Below are 14791 nucleotides of genomic sequence, written 5' to 3' on the forward strand. Positions count from 1 at the left end.
CAAATTGGTTGAAACTATAGTAAAGAACAAAATTATCAGACACATAGATGGACATGATTTGTTGGGGAAGAGTAAACATGGTTTTTGTAAAGAGAAATCATGCCTCACCAATCTACTAGAATTCTTTGAGGGAGTCAACAAGCATGTGGACAAGGATGATCCAGTGGATATAGTGTACTTAGATTTTCAGAAAACCTTTGACAAGGTCCATCACCAAAGGCTCTTAAGCAAAGTAAGCAGTCATGGGATAAGAGGGAAGGTCTTCTCCTGAATCAGTAACTGGTTAAAAGATAGGAAAACAAAGGATAGGAATAAATGGTCAGTTTTCAGAATGGAGAGAGGTAAATAGTGGTGTCCCCCAGGTGTTTGTACTGGGACCATTACTGTATAATATATTCATAAATGATCTGGAAAAAGGGTCAAACACTGAGGTGGCAAAATTTGCAGATGATATAAAACTACTCAAGATAGTTAAGTCCAAAGCAGACTGCAAAGAGTTACAAAGGGATCTCACACAACTGGGTGACGGGGCAACAAAATGGCAGATGAAATTCACTGTTGATAAATGCAACGTAATGCACACTGGAAAACATAATCCCAACTATACATATAAAATGATGGGGTCTAAATTAGCTGTTAACACTCAAGAAAGACATCTTGGAGTCATTGTGGATAGTTCTCTGATAACATCCACTCAATGTGCAGCAGCAGTCAGAAAAGCTAACAGAATGTTGTGAATCATTAGGAAAGGGATAGATAAGACAGAAAATATTATATTGCTTGTTTATAAATCCATGGTATGCCCACATTTTGAATACCGCATGCAGATCTAGACAGGCAGTGATTGTTGTTTGCCAGAGGCTGGGAATGGTGGATGGGATGGATCACTTGATGGTTATCTGTTCTATTCATTCCCGCTGAAGCACCTGGCATCGGCCACTTTCAGAAGACAGGATACTGGACTAGATGGACCACTGGTCTGACCCAGTATGGCGGTTCTTATGATCTATCCACTAGACCAGTGTTTCTCAACCTTTTTGATACCAGGGACCAGCTTGCTGCTTTCCTAAACTGTGTCAGGGACATCTCAGGGACTGGCACCAGTCTAGGGACTGGTCATTGAGAAACACTGCGCTACGCCACACTGCCTCTCTAACTACCGACTTCCAAGAATGGGTAGTTAGACAAATTAAAGGAGATTAGAAAGATTAAAATGTTCCTGCTCGTAGATGATAATATTCACATATTGAAAAAGAGGTATTTGGCTCCTAATCCTGCTCCCATTGATGACAATGGAAAAACTTCAAGGATCAGCCCTAAAATTGCTTCTGGAGTAGAATAAAAGTAATGTAGCTGCTTTCCAACCAGATTTAAAACTCTTAAGCCACTTGTGCAATGCAGAATGTTTGCTGTTTATTTTTAAAGTCTAACGTGTGTCCAATTACCAAGTCACAGGGTGCATGTACTATGTTTTATGAAAACACAGGATTAGATCCTCAGCTAGCGCACATCAGCATGGCTCCACTGACATCACTGGAGCTGTTGAGGATCTGGCCCCATAGTATTTACTGTGTGAACCATAAACTGAAAAAGGAAAAAGTATTTCCTTTCACCTTGAAATAAAATAAACCCAAATCTATCCATCTCTTCCCTGCAGAAAGAAGCCTACAAAAAAAATGGGCCCGGCAGCATGCACTAAAATGCTCAAGGTCTATTTTACTAATTGTTCTATCGCAAGAGTATCAAACAACATAAAACAGACCTTTTCCTGAATCAGAATGGCTGAACATTGTAACAAAACTCCCATCATCTTGTGTGGATTCCATGTGACTGAATTGGCTCTGCAAAAGAATTATGCACTCAGAGTAGATATAGAAAACAAAGATAAACTTACCCCAGTATAAAGCCAGTGTAAGTGACAGCAGAATCAGGACCATAAAGTTGTCTGGGATCTAAACAGGTTAGGTGTTTTGTCTAACTGATTTAACTATGGAGGGTATCAGTGTCTTGGATGTCACCTTTTCCAGATGTGTTGCCTAGAAAAGCAGTTCTTCCAGGATTGATATTACTGTGTCAGACAATACTGATTACTTGATATTGTAATTAATGTCAACTAATTAGTGTCAAACTATGCTGATTACTTGATATTGTAACTTTATTCCCAGAATAATCACCTTCTGGAGACAGCACTAACAGGAATAACAAAAACAGCAGGACAGCTTAGATTAGTTCAAAGTACCTGCTGGTGGGCAGGGAATTATGGAGACATTCTCACACACCAGGTAACTACAGTTCTCTGCTAAATGGCTGGTGCTGTTATAGTATTCCAGTAGAAAAAGAAACTGCTAATTCTTACCCGCATTTCCAGCTAGAGCTCTAAGGGGTCTTTTTCTTGTTAATTTGTCAAACATGTAGGTTGTTAAGAGGCTATAAAAATCTTTACAGTGCATGTCAAACGTATAATATATAAACTTGGTGGGCTGAAGATTCAGTGGATGTGCAAAATCAGTTAATTTACTTCCCAAGCTGGTGAGATGTCCTGTGTTTGAAAGACACTATTCTAGATAGCTTCATGGTACTCCTAGAAAAAATGTACCAACGCCTTATTGCTACTGCTCTCTCCATCCTATCTAATTAACTACTGAATATCCCCTTGTGTATCTAAGTATTTTAGATTCTTTAAAGAGGAAAAGTAGATGGTATCGGTGAGATTTTTCATGGTATTTGCATGGGTACACACTGGGTGGGGAAGGACAATTCAAAGAATCTTTTTCTTTCCTTGTATCGCCCTCTCAAGGGCCAGAAATAATCAGAGTACTTGCATTCTGGGAAGCACACAAACCGAGCAAGTGTGGGCTCTGCTACTAGAGCTGCCTCAGGGATAGACAATGGAGCACATCAGCCAAAGGAATAGGACAACATGTGTGGTCATCCTGCACCCATGGGAACTCATAGTCCCTCCAGGAACTCCCCTTTGGGTAATGCAGTCCAATACAGGCCCTGCATGCATGCAGCACAATCTGGCCTCTCTACATAGAAACCAGACTTCATATGGGATGTGTTTTTTTTCAAAAAGTTCAGTGGCATATTAGAAGAAATATTTAGGAAGTAAAATGTATTTGTTATATTTTCAAATGGAGAGATATGGTCTCAATTTACCATCTGTGTTTGTTACAGTATCAAATTGTAACGTTTCAAAGGGCCATGCAAAGAGAATTTTAAGTACTTTTCCCAGGATATGTTAAAAAAAAAGGGGGGGGATATTAGGAGGATTTTAACATCAGGACGCCATTCTGCACAATTGGACAGTAAAAGGGCATGCTGGATAGCTCATTCAGGTCCTGATCCCATGGCAGAAAGCCATTCAGAGTGCGTATGTGTTTCTGGGCATACCAAATCTAAAAGATCCCAGCTGGGACCTGCGGCAATCAGTTATACAGCATTTGTTTTCTCCCCGGGACTGCAGAGCAATGTGGTTTATTATGATGAGAGAAATCACAGCACCCATTGGGACTTGCTGTTTTCAGTCACTACCTAGCTTTAGGACTTAATTAGTAGCCCCAGCTGACCTCAGGTCAACAGCAGTGTGCCAGATTCCGTCCTGGTTTACCAATGGGTTGAACAGAGTGTAAGAGCAGAATTTGACACTATAGCACCTTACCAGACCTACTACCATAATATGAATGGCTGGTCAACTGGTTAGACCTGGGTTTGTGTGGCTCAGTTGCTTTGTGGTTTCCCTGCCAGGTGCTTCATATTGCTTTCTTGATCTCTGCACCTGGAGAGTTCACATTATTTTCACACCCACCAGCCTCATTCTTTATCCTATTTTGAACGGTTACTTGCTATATATGCTAAATTTCGCACTGTTGGGAAATGTTGGCTTTTACAAGAAAGTGCTTATGTTTCACTGTCTCCTTTTATTGTGCTACACTATATTTACCTTTGTGTCCTGGGAATTAGAAATGACTGCCTCTAGGGTATGGAAGGAATTTTGTGCTAGGCTTTTCCATGCTAATTTGGCTGTCATGCTAATGGGTAGATTTTACCTCACATGCCTTTTTGCATTCCGTGGGGATTCAGCTATCCTGCACATATTAATGGTGTGGCTTATATGTTGTCTGCGTATGCAGCACTTTTCTGATTTACATCCAGATGGGCAGTCCTTGCTGACAGAGCAGTATCCAGTGGGAGCAGGTGAGTCAAGAGACATAGGACTATAAACCTATTAACATCTGTAGGTTAAGGTCTTTACTGCCGTAAAGAGTAAATAGCTTTTGGAGCAGTGTACTTGTGGAAGCACCAACCACACTTCCGAAGTCCCCTACACACTGAAGTGCAGTGACTCTGTGATGCTTTGCCACAGCAGCAGGGAGAGCAAAACCCCCTCTGTGAGCTCTACACATCCTTCTACCCTCCGATAATGGAATGGTATCAGCCCTGCAGCTGTTATTGGCCTTTTCAGCCATGGAGAAGGAAAATCTGCCCCTAAAAGCTGCTGCCAAGTGGTCCCACCATGTGTCCCTCTAGTTGATGTTTTTATCATTGGCTCTCATTTATAGAAGATTTATCTGTAGCTAGAATAAAGTCTCAATAATTACTGGAAGTGATTGCAAAGAGCTTCCAGGTGAGGATTCTCATAAATTAAAACAACATCATGACACTTCCCCCCTTTTACACACACACACACACACACACACACACACACACACACACACACACACACACACACACACACACACACACACACACACACACACACACACCTTCCCAGGATTCCTCTTCTTTTTCCTCCCACTCCAAGTTTAGCATTCTAATCCTTATTCTCAAAGCCCAGCCCAGCCTAAGTGTAATTTCCTACAGGTCAGTCTGTCCTCTTTCTTTAGTTTTCCCATTGTTACCTTCTCTAACTCCAGATTTATGCCTCCTTTGAAGTTACACTTTATGCTTGGAACTGACTCTGCTCCTCCTGTTTGCTAAATAATCTCGCTGTCCTCCTTAAAACTTAACTTTCACTTTGCCTTCCATCACTGATTGTCTTTCCAATGCAGTTTTCAACCCCTGCATGACCTATTATTGTTTGTATTGTTTCTGTTTAATTTACAATGTAAACTCATGGAGGCAGTAACTTTGTCTTTCCGTACAATTGTGAAAGACCATGTACAAATACATAAATAAATAACAGCACCAATAAACTGTGTGCAGTACCTTTCTATTCCATTCAGTTTATGACGATGCTTCCTGGACATTAGAAGTCCACCTCCCCAAGCAGCCTGAAAGTGTTGGAAGAACAAGTAAAGAGTCAGTATTTTTTAAAAGTCTATAAAATTTAATTTACTGTGTACCCAGCCCTTTAAACCCTCTGACCACTGAACTTATAATGGAAGTTAAATATGTGGAGGATTCATAGGACAGGGCTCTATATCTATTTGCAACTATCTTAAAATCAATATCACTGGAAAGATGAGCACTGTGTGATAGTAAAGATTTAAATTCAATACAAAACATTTGTAGACTAGAATCCTCTTTCACCAGAATTAATTTTAGCAGATTGTTCAGTTACTTACATCTACATGGAGCCAGAGGTTATATTTTTCACATATGTCTGCAATCTCATCTATTGGATCAAAGGCTCCGTACACCGTTGTGCCTGCAGTTGCATTTACATAAAGTGGAACATGTCCCTGCAATATAAATAACAAATGTTGATTATATATGAAATCTGGTCCATTTCAAAATAATACTTAAAAGTGATTTCAGGTACTTCAACTGCTCCTCTGTCCCTGTGTCAACATTTGTCATTTTACTACTCAATTTTTCTATTTAAAAAAATATTTTTGTCTCCCTTGTTACTGCATGAAAGGCCCACACAGACAACAGTGAAAACTGATTCCCTAATTGGCGACATGGGAAATGGGGAAACTGATTATACAAAGTGCTGTCAAATGCACAAAATAAACTAACACACACAAATTTTGTCTGTAATCTCTTTCAATGATGGTACAGTTACAGGAGATGCTTGTAACAATATTAAACAAAAAGTAAATAAATAAAAATAAAAAAATTCAGACAGAAGTGTGATTTTTAAGTTGATGTTGTTCCTTTGATCTTTCTTGTATACAGTAGAATAAAAAAAAGTGAAATTGTATGCCATATCAAACTGAGATGACTTTGAACTTCATTAAATATAATTTAAAATATACCTATCCACTTGTTACGTAGCATAGTTACAAAAATATATTTATTTAATATGCAAGCTGCAGTTTATTTAGAATAGGTACTCCGGAGCACAAACTTTTGAAGGTTCCTCTTCACTTTCTTTCAAAACATTAATTTATTTGTTATTGAATTTATTTTTATTTTTAAATATAGGATTCCTCACATGGAAAATTAAAATTTAAATTTAAAAGGGACTATCACCCCTGAAGTCAATAGAAATTCTAGAGAGTTTGTGTGATTAGCTCCCAAAAGTTTCTTACATATTTTGATATAATATTTCATAATAATAATAATCTTTTTCAAGTCTTCCAAAACAGAAAATTAAAAAGGAAAAATCCTACCCATTTAGGCCTTGTTCAGAAAGATATTTCACACTCTTGATATACACATATATCTACATGAATTAAATAGTAAATGAAAACCAAGATCTGTAGATTATTTCTTGAACAGAGTATAAACATAGAGTTTGACAACCAAAATTATCATTGTAGAATAAAATAGGTCTCTGACAGCTTCTAGAATAAATATTCTGATTTAAAGTTATTCCTCAACCTCAAAGGAAAAATGTAATAAATTCTTAACAATCTAAACATTAAAGCACTAAGCTATAAAATGCATACCTTTTGCTTAACTTCCAGAATTTTGGCTTCCAAATCAGCTGGTATTATTTTCCCTCTGTAATTATTGCAGAAACAAAAAGACAAAGAAAATTAAAAGATTGCATACAGAAGAGTATCAGCTACAGCAAAAATAATTTAATGGGATCTTTTAAACAGATCATTAGCAGCTTGACACACTGTACTGAACCAGTCCTTAAGCACAATAAAACAAATTTAACAGATGAACACATTTAATATATCAAGAACTTAACATTCATCCTACCTTTCATTGCATTTTATCAAAATCACATTTTCTGTTCCAAACCCAAGTGCAGCCCCAGCTTTCTTTATTGAGTAGTGACTCTGCAGGAAAAACAATGGAATAGTAATTTAGATGAATGTCTTAAAAATATTAACAATATATTAACAACCACAATTAGCAGCGTCTTAAGCTCACTTGTTCTGAGGTGAAGAGAATCAGTTTGGGAACTGCAGCCATGCCTTTAGTTTTGACTTCAGGGAAATACTTATAGCGAGCAGCCATTACGCTGTACATATTGGATATAGCCCCTCCTATAAAAGAACACATAATAAAATATTGAAAATGGAAAATAACTCTGACCTTTTATAAATCAAAGGCATATCAATGTTATTTGTGCAATGTAGTGAAAACTCCAGTGAAGTATGAAAGAACAAATCACTGAGATGCATGGTTATCTGTCAGAAAGGTCTAAAGGGCAGACCTTTTAAGAATCCGTATTGAAAGTTAGAATTTCTCATTTATCTCCCCTTTTGATTATTAATATTTCTGTAACACATTCATAAAAGGGTCAGTTTTCAATATGCTGCACTTGGGAATGAGGCCCACAATCTCTGTTAACAAGAATAGTAACTTGATGCCTAATTCCATGAAATTGAAGACCTATAACAGAGTCTAAAAGAGTTTTCCTTAAACATTTACATTAACTAGTGCAATGGGTCAGATTCTTTTGTGCTTTTTTCCTGCATAGGGGACTAGCAATTTAGCGAGTTTGCATTCATGGGTTTTTTTCTTGGGATTTGTCCTCCATCTTCTGAAACACAACGGGATTTGTCCCCCAAAACCCAAACATCTCAGGAATCCTGCTAAAGGTTAGGGGCATCAGCACAGAAGCCTTGTACCTCTGCACCGTTTCCCAGCCCCCTCTTCCACTGGCCACTGTCCCTGTGCTCCTTTCATGGAGTGGTTTCAGAGAATGGAGTGAGATGATAAGAGAGGTAATTTGGGCTGGGCCAGCATTATCATACTCTCAGATTCCCTGCAGGTTTCTGGGGAGATGATGTCATAGAAAGTGGCCATCCTCCAATCCCTCACCTAGATGCAAATCCTTATTGACTACTCAAATAAATACATCTATGAATTATGAGGAAGGAGAGTATGATGCAGCAAAGACAGCACTGTCCTCTTCCACATCCCCCAGCCTAGATCTGCACCTAAATATGTGTCAGGATTTTTTGATGTATTTGCTGTCAGCCAACAACACTTCTGGCGACTAGGTACCTTAATATGGATTTTGGTACCTAACTTTAGGCACTGAATTTTGAAAATTTTGGTCAGGTTTCTGAATGGCCCCTGCCATTATATTCATAACTATACCCAAAGATGAAAACTGCATATGAATGTTTTTAGCCCTTTATGGAAGTCTGAAAGAAACAAATGCTTTAGGTGGAGCATTATTTTAAAACTGAGACACTTCATTTTCTATCACAGTACTTACATGAATGTATGCTTTCTGCTACAGGTGATATTTATCTTAACTTGTCAAAAATTAAACTGAAACCTACCAGGTGAGAATATTCCATCACCATCTTTATTTGACCATCCAATAATCTCTCTCATCTTTCGAAGTGTTATTTGCTCCATGAGGACAAAAACAGGTGCAATTTCATATGTAAACCTGAATAGATTAAAAAAAATAAACAAACACAGATACATAGTTCACATTCCAAAACACATATAAATGCTTAATCTTTGATCAATTGTGAAAACAGTTTAAGACTCATAACAAAATTCCCTGTGAATTCAGAGCCTGATATTGCAGCCCTTAATCAAGCAAAACTTCCTGCAAGGCCAGTGAGAATATTGCCCAAGTAAGGACTGCAGTATTAGGTCCTAAGTATGTATTCTATTGTTTCTGCTAACCATTTATCATAAAATTCTGTGTTTATACTACTTACAGTAATTACAACAATATTGACAGTCAGTATCATGCAAAATTAGACTGTAAAAATATTTGGTTCACAGAGTTCCAGGTTCACACTTGTAGAATAGCATATTGCCAGAATTGTAGAGTTATGAAAACAGTAAGCATTAGACAGCTAAACACAAAGATAATTAGAAATATTGAACTAGGGCTCAAAAATCTAAATACAATTATTTATGTGGACATATTTTGCTGATAATCCCCAAGGACAATTTATTTCTACAATGCCATGCAATCAATATCTGTCAAGAGTAATTATAAATGATGATTTTCTAATTACCAATTACAAACAACAAGAGAGCAGTCAACTGTTATACTCACCTAATGCAAACCAGAAACATTGCATAGTCTAGTTGACATGCATGTCATGGACAAAAATTTGAGTCTAAAATGATAGGCTATGCTACCACGCTTGGTGATCAAGAAAGGCTTATTGTCAAATTACTATCAGTGTAAATAATCTACATGAGACTACGCTTATTTTGAACTCTGAAAAAAAATAATTTAGAGTGAAGCATAAAGTAACTAAATGTAAGGGTGGAATTTTCAAAGGGGCCTAATGAAGTTAGTACACCTGAATGTCATGGAATCTGGGCACCTAACTTCCTAAATCTACTTTTTAAAACCCAGCCAAGGTCCTTAATGATGTCCCCCTTTTCCTAGTACCAAGATGACATTTTTAGGATGTCCATTTAAAATTAAGTAGGATTTGTGTTTTGTCTATTCTTAGTTATTTTTGGTTTTGAAGAGTCAAAATAGTACATTTATTGTGTACAGGTCAGGCCTAATCCAAACCCTACTGAAGTCAATGGGATTTTTTCCACTGATTTAAATAGCTTTTGGATTTGGCCATGAGTACTTTCAAATGGAACTCCAAATACCACCTGAAGGAATGAATTGTTTGGACACAAAGTACATAGCTTTTAACAAGGTACTTGCGTGTATATCGTATTCACAGAGAAAATATTAAATATGTGTAAATTAATTAATGCAATTGCTAGGGAAAATATTGCATGAATCTCCAAAGATTCACCATGAAATGATGGAAGATTGTGGATGACCAAAAAATCATTTGTCCAATACACAAAGACTAAGGGAAGATTTACAAAATCACTTATGAGATTTGGATATTTTACCCTTAAATGGCTTTGAAAATCTCAGCCTAAAAGTATAAAATGTGTGATGCTATGGAAAAACAACTTTTGTTATGAAGTGACCTTCATGTGGATATGCCCCTTGGAACTTCCATACTAATATAGTCTTACAAACATCACTGACAGTGATTGAAAACATGGAAGGATGGGTTTTTTAAAAGTACCCAGCACTAGTTTAATTCTGCACTGAAGCCAATGGAAGCATTATCACTGACTACATGGGAGCAGAGTTAGGTCAACACAGACCACTTCCAAAATCCTAAATGTCTTATGATTCGTAATTTCAATTACTAATACTACATTGTACTCAATTTATATATCTACCTAGAGACTCTCCTGTGATTAGCATGGCGTATCGTGTTCATAACAATACTAACAAAATATGAAATTCTGGTCACTGAAAGCCCAGAGGAAGAAAAAAAATATCTCTACAATTAATCTAAAAACTATTTTTACACTGCGTAGAGGTGGAAAAGAAAATGGCAGTAGGAAAATAACTTCCTCACAAGAATCCAGTGTTACCGCCACATTAAATGCTTCTTTAGCAGAACTAGGTTAGAACAATTTCTAGGTAAAGGTCGTTCAATGACTCCTCTTACGTGCTGGAAAGCTGCATTAACCAGAGAATCTATTCTCTAGAGTGGATAGAAACTATTCGGCTATTTTAAATAACCTTCTCTATTGATCTGTTTGAATCATATAATATTGTATAAACACAGCTCTTTAATAGTACCTGTAATTACCGTGTTCTATTAAGCTATATTATATTGATCTTAGACTCTTGAAATATGTTGCATTCTTCCATTGCACAATCGAAGTAAGGGAACAGTATATGCAATTTTGTGTTTGGTAAATCCAATATCAAAGGGGAAGTTGTGCAATTTTCATGCTAACAGAAAATCATTTGCTATATGTATTTAATATGTTTCTCTGTTTAAAGGGCAAATAGTCCAGAAAGAGCAATAAACTTTACTGAGCTAAGCTATTTTAAAAGGACAATTTTCTAAGCCAATCCAAAAAAAAAAAAAAAAATCCTTCATAATAAATAATCACCCTTTTGAAATTGAATAAGTGAATGAAATGTTCTTAATAATTGTTTTTAGTATATGCAGCCACAGACTATGCTGTCATAAGGTCAAACTCTGCTTTGATTTACTGCTTGTGCAACCCAATTGACTTCACTGAGATTGCATGAGATGTTAGTCAAGACAGAATTTGGCTCACAATAAGTGTCATCCATTTAATGTACTTGGTAACTTTAAAAATAGATTATGTTTTTCTCCCTACATAGTAGTGAAATTTAAGCAAAAATTTCTTTTAGAAAATTAATCAGATTTTTAATTTTAAAATGTTATGTGTCATACTATACAAATCATTCAATAGTCGCATTACAAACTGAACGTATAATGGTTTTTTCCAATTATTTTTCACATTTGACTTATTAATAAAAAATTTTGAAAATACTAAATTAATTTCATTGTGCCCTACTCATTAGCAACAATGAAGCTACATTTCCATGCTAGTGGCAATTTTAGGTGAAATGAACACAGCCATAACACAATAAATACACGCATCCACTAAAATCCTGAAATGGAAACTGGTATTTGTTATCTGATAAGTATTTTGACTCCTAGCATGTCAGACTTTTTGGAGCATATACAAATCAATACATAATTTAAAACTGCCCAAAGGCTTTTTTCCCCCACCAAATGACACTATTTGTTGCAGAAATACAACAAAACACCTTGAACTTCATTTTCATTTTCATTACATTTCAGTGTAATGAATAATGGAATGTAATTTATTGAATACAATCTAGGGTCCAAAAGTTTATTTGCCTGATCCTGCCATAATCTATATTTTAACAAATCTCAGTGAGGATAATTCCTTCACATTATCAAGTTAATTTTCAATGTTATGGTTTTTAATAATTTTTACAGTTTTTGTGAAGCCTCTTAAAAGCCATTTATGGGATGACAGCTGAATGAAGAGGAAGCTAAAGGCCCAATCCTGCTCCCACTGATGTCAATGGGAGCAAGAGCAGAATCAGGTCCATAAATATTTCATGCTTTAGTGTTTGCATTAAGATAATTGCAAAATTATTAATTTGAAAGTCAGGTCTTAACAAGTTTGGATCCAAATTAACGCAGGGAAATTGAAAGAAAGAAAGATGGGAAAGAAAGGTGGTCAGAAACACAACTTAAATTATAAGAATTCTAGTTGTAACAAACTGAAATAGATAAACAAGAATTTATCCAAAAGAAGTTCTAGCATTTGGAACTACATTATCAGTGTGACTATATTTTACTTACGTTTTATTTTGGGATATTAGTTTGTGTATGATAATAATCCAAAGTTTCCTCCTAAATTCTGTTCAAAGCTATAATTGTTTCCACTAGTTTATTGCTGCATTATGTAACATAAGTATGTGTAGGACACATATAAATTACATCGGACATCTTTATTACAACTGAGGTGCAGAAATCAGTCCTGGCAACCTGTACAATCACTAACCACAGAAAAGAAAGAAAAATAGGAGACTGCTTACATGTTAGTATTTGCAGTTGATGTCAACCATTCACCAGCCAACCCAATAATATCCAGTCCAGTGGAGAGCTGGTTGAAAAAACGAGGATGACCTGAAAAAATGATTGAAAATAATATAGTACATGCCTTTTATTGTTATCTTTGGGAATTCATTTTTATTTCAGCAATCACACTAAGCCTGGCTTTATAAGACAAAATGCATGGCACATCAAGTAATATTTTTTCACAAAGTGAAAAGCTTGAATCTGTGGTTTATCTTGTTAGATGCCCCTAAAACTTCTACAACTGGGCTGGGAGTAAAGTGCGACGAGGGGGGTGGGAACATACTTCAGCACCAGTGGCCAACAGACTTGGGCCATATTTGCATTTAAATAGAGAAAAGAGGAAAGCCATTCCTTGGTCTCTTTCTACTGAATGGCAGGACTGGGGCCCAGAAAAGTTTTGAAAGAGAACATTCAGCTAAAGAAAAATGAGGATATTGCTCTAAACATTACTGTGAATTAGTTTTGAGTCAATCAGACCACTGTATTTTAGTTGGCATCGCTTTGTAAAGACAGAGTGAGGTCAAATATTAGTACAAGTCTGTTCACTCCCTTAACGCTAACAGGTTCTAATCTACGCAGATCAGAAATCCTGAGCTCTTGCGGAGTACCCGGAACAGATATATAATGCAAAGCTCTCCTACTTATTGAACAAATCAATCCAATACATTGAGGAACTATGGTAAGGTTTAGTGTTGGGCATCTAAAAGGGGGACTGCCTGGCACCTTGAATTCGGCCCAACGTTTAGCTTTAAAAAAACAACAACAAAACCATAAAACAAACCAACCCCACCTCAAACAGTTTTTACAAAAAGCTGAGAGTCAGAAGTGCTGCCCTTGTATTTTTAAACATTCTGATGGAAACAATTTTTAAATCAAATAAATATTCCTCTGTAGTATTTATATCCTCAATATTCTGCAAAACTTGCAAGTGATACTGACTATAAATTGACTGTCAATTTTCATTGCTCAAACTTAATAATGCATAAACAAATACATACATATATACAAACAACAAACACCATTAGTAAGAAAAAGCAAACAAGAACTATAGAATCATTGCAGTTGTAATACATGGCTAAATCCTCCTACCACTGAAATCAACTGGCAGAACTACCAGGTTCAGTTTCTACATCTTTAATGCACTTATTTTCACACCATTCCCATTTTACAGATGGGGAACGGAGACACAGAGAGACAAAGTGATTTGCCCAAGGCCACACAAAAAGCTTGTGGTAGAGCCGGGAATTAAACCATGGTTCTCCCCATCCCCATTAATGCCCTTAGCCACTGGACCAGCCTTCCTTATACCTGATTCTCAGTAACATAGATAAGGAAATTTGCTCCAGAAAATTGATAGCATCCCTTTCTTGAAAATAGGATAAACGATGAGTAATTGATCTGTCAGGTGCTGTAAAATAATTAATAAAATGAAGTAGAGAATTGCTGTAAATAGTCTCTTGCAGAGCATAAGGATTCCACATATCTGTGTTTCATGGCTTATACAACTGTAGGATATTTGGAGGAGAGGAAAGGGGAAGAGGAATGGGACAGTCCACTAGTTAACAACATTTTCTAAACAGTATGCAACTTGCTCAACATCCATTAATTATTATAGCCTAATTAACTATTTTTAGTTATATAAAAGTAATTGCTCATGTATTCTAGCTTTTCTTGCAAACCCCTCTGCTGGGGATTAGATATTCCTCTCACTCCACAGCATATCTACATTACATGCCCACCAGGATTTTTACAGGTGTATAAATATTAACAAGCAATATCTTTGTTAATAACATTAAACCACAGAGATTTTGCAGAAAAGTTTCACACTCTCCAGAAAATTATATGTTAAATGAACAGCAATATTTGTTTCCAGTTACTGCTCTGCTGAATAGTGGCTGGGCAGAGGCTATATAGCAGTTATATTTAAATGGATTAGCTTTTTATTTTCAAATCAATTATTCTTCTCTTGCTGTCTTAACACACTG

At 36.4% G+C, this 14791-nt stretch overlaps 1 protein-coding gene across 1 annotated transcript in view; it reads right to left on the reverse strand.

Moving 5' to 3' along the window:
• Window positions 1-14791, reverse strand: part of GAD1 (glutamate decarboxylase 1) — a 43901-nt gene that overhangs the window by 14389 nt on the left and 14721 nt on the right. The window contains exons 5-12 of the mRNA XM_067549261.1: window positions 12764-12854; window positions 8643-8755; window positions 7276-7391; window positions 7102-7181; window positions 6840-6894; window positions 5568-5684; window positions 5209-5273; window positions 1763-1841 (exon numbers count right to left, since the gene is read on the reverse strand). Coding sequence (XP_067405362.1) covers window positions 1763-1841; window positions 5209-5273; window positions 5568-5684; window positions 6840-6894; window positions 7102-7181; window positions 7276-7391; window positions 8643-8755; window positions 12764-12854 — 716 coding nt within the window. The remainder of the gene's footprint in view (window positions 1-1762; window positions 1842-5208; window positions 5274-5567; window positions 5685-6839; window positions 6895-7101; window positions 7182-7275; window positions 7392-8642; window positions 8756-12763; window positions 12855-14791) is intronic.

This window comes from Emydura macquarii, unplaced genomic scaffold, assembly GCF_026122565.2.
Source record: "Emydura macquarii macquarii isolate MOO-44397 ecotype Brisbane River unplaced genomic scaffold, CSIRO-AGI_Emac_v2 contig_1253, whole genome shotgun sequence".
In the NCBI taxonomy this organism is placed as follows: Eukaryota; Metazoa; Chordata; order Testudines; family Chelidae; genus Emydura; species Emydura macquarii.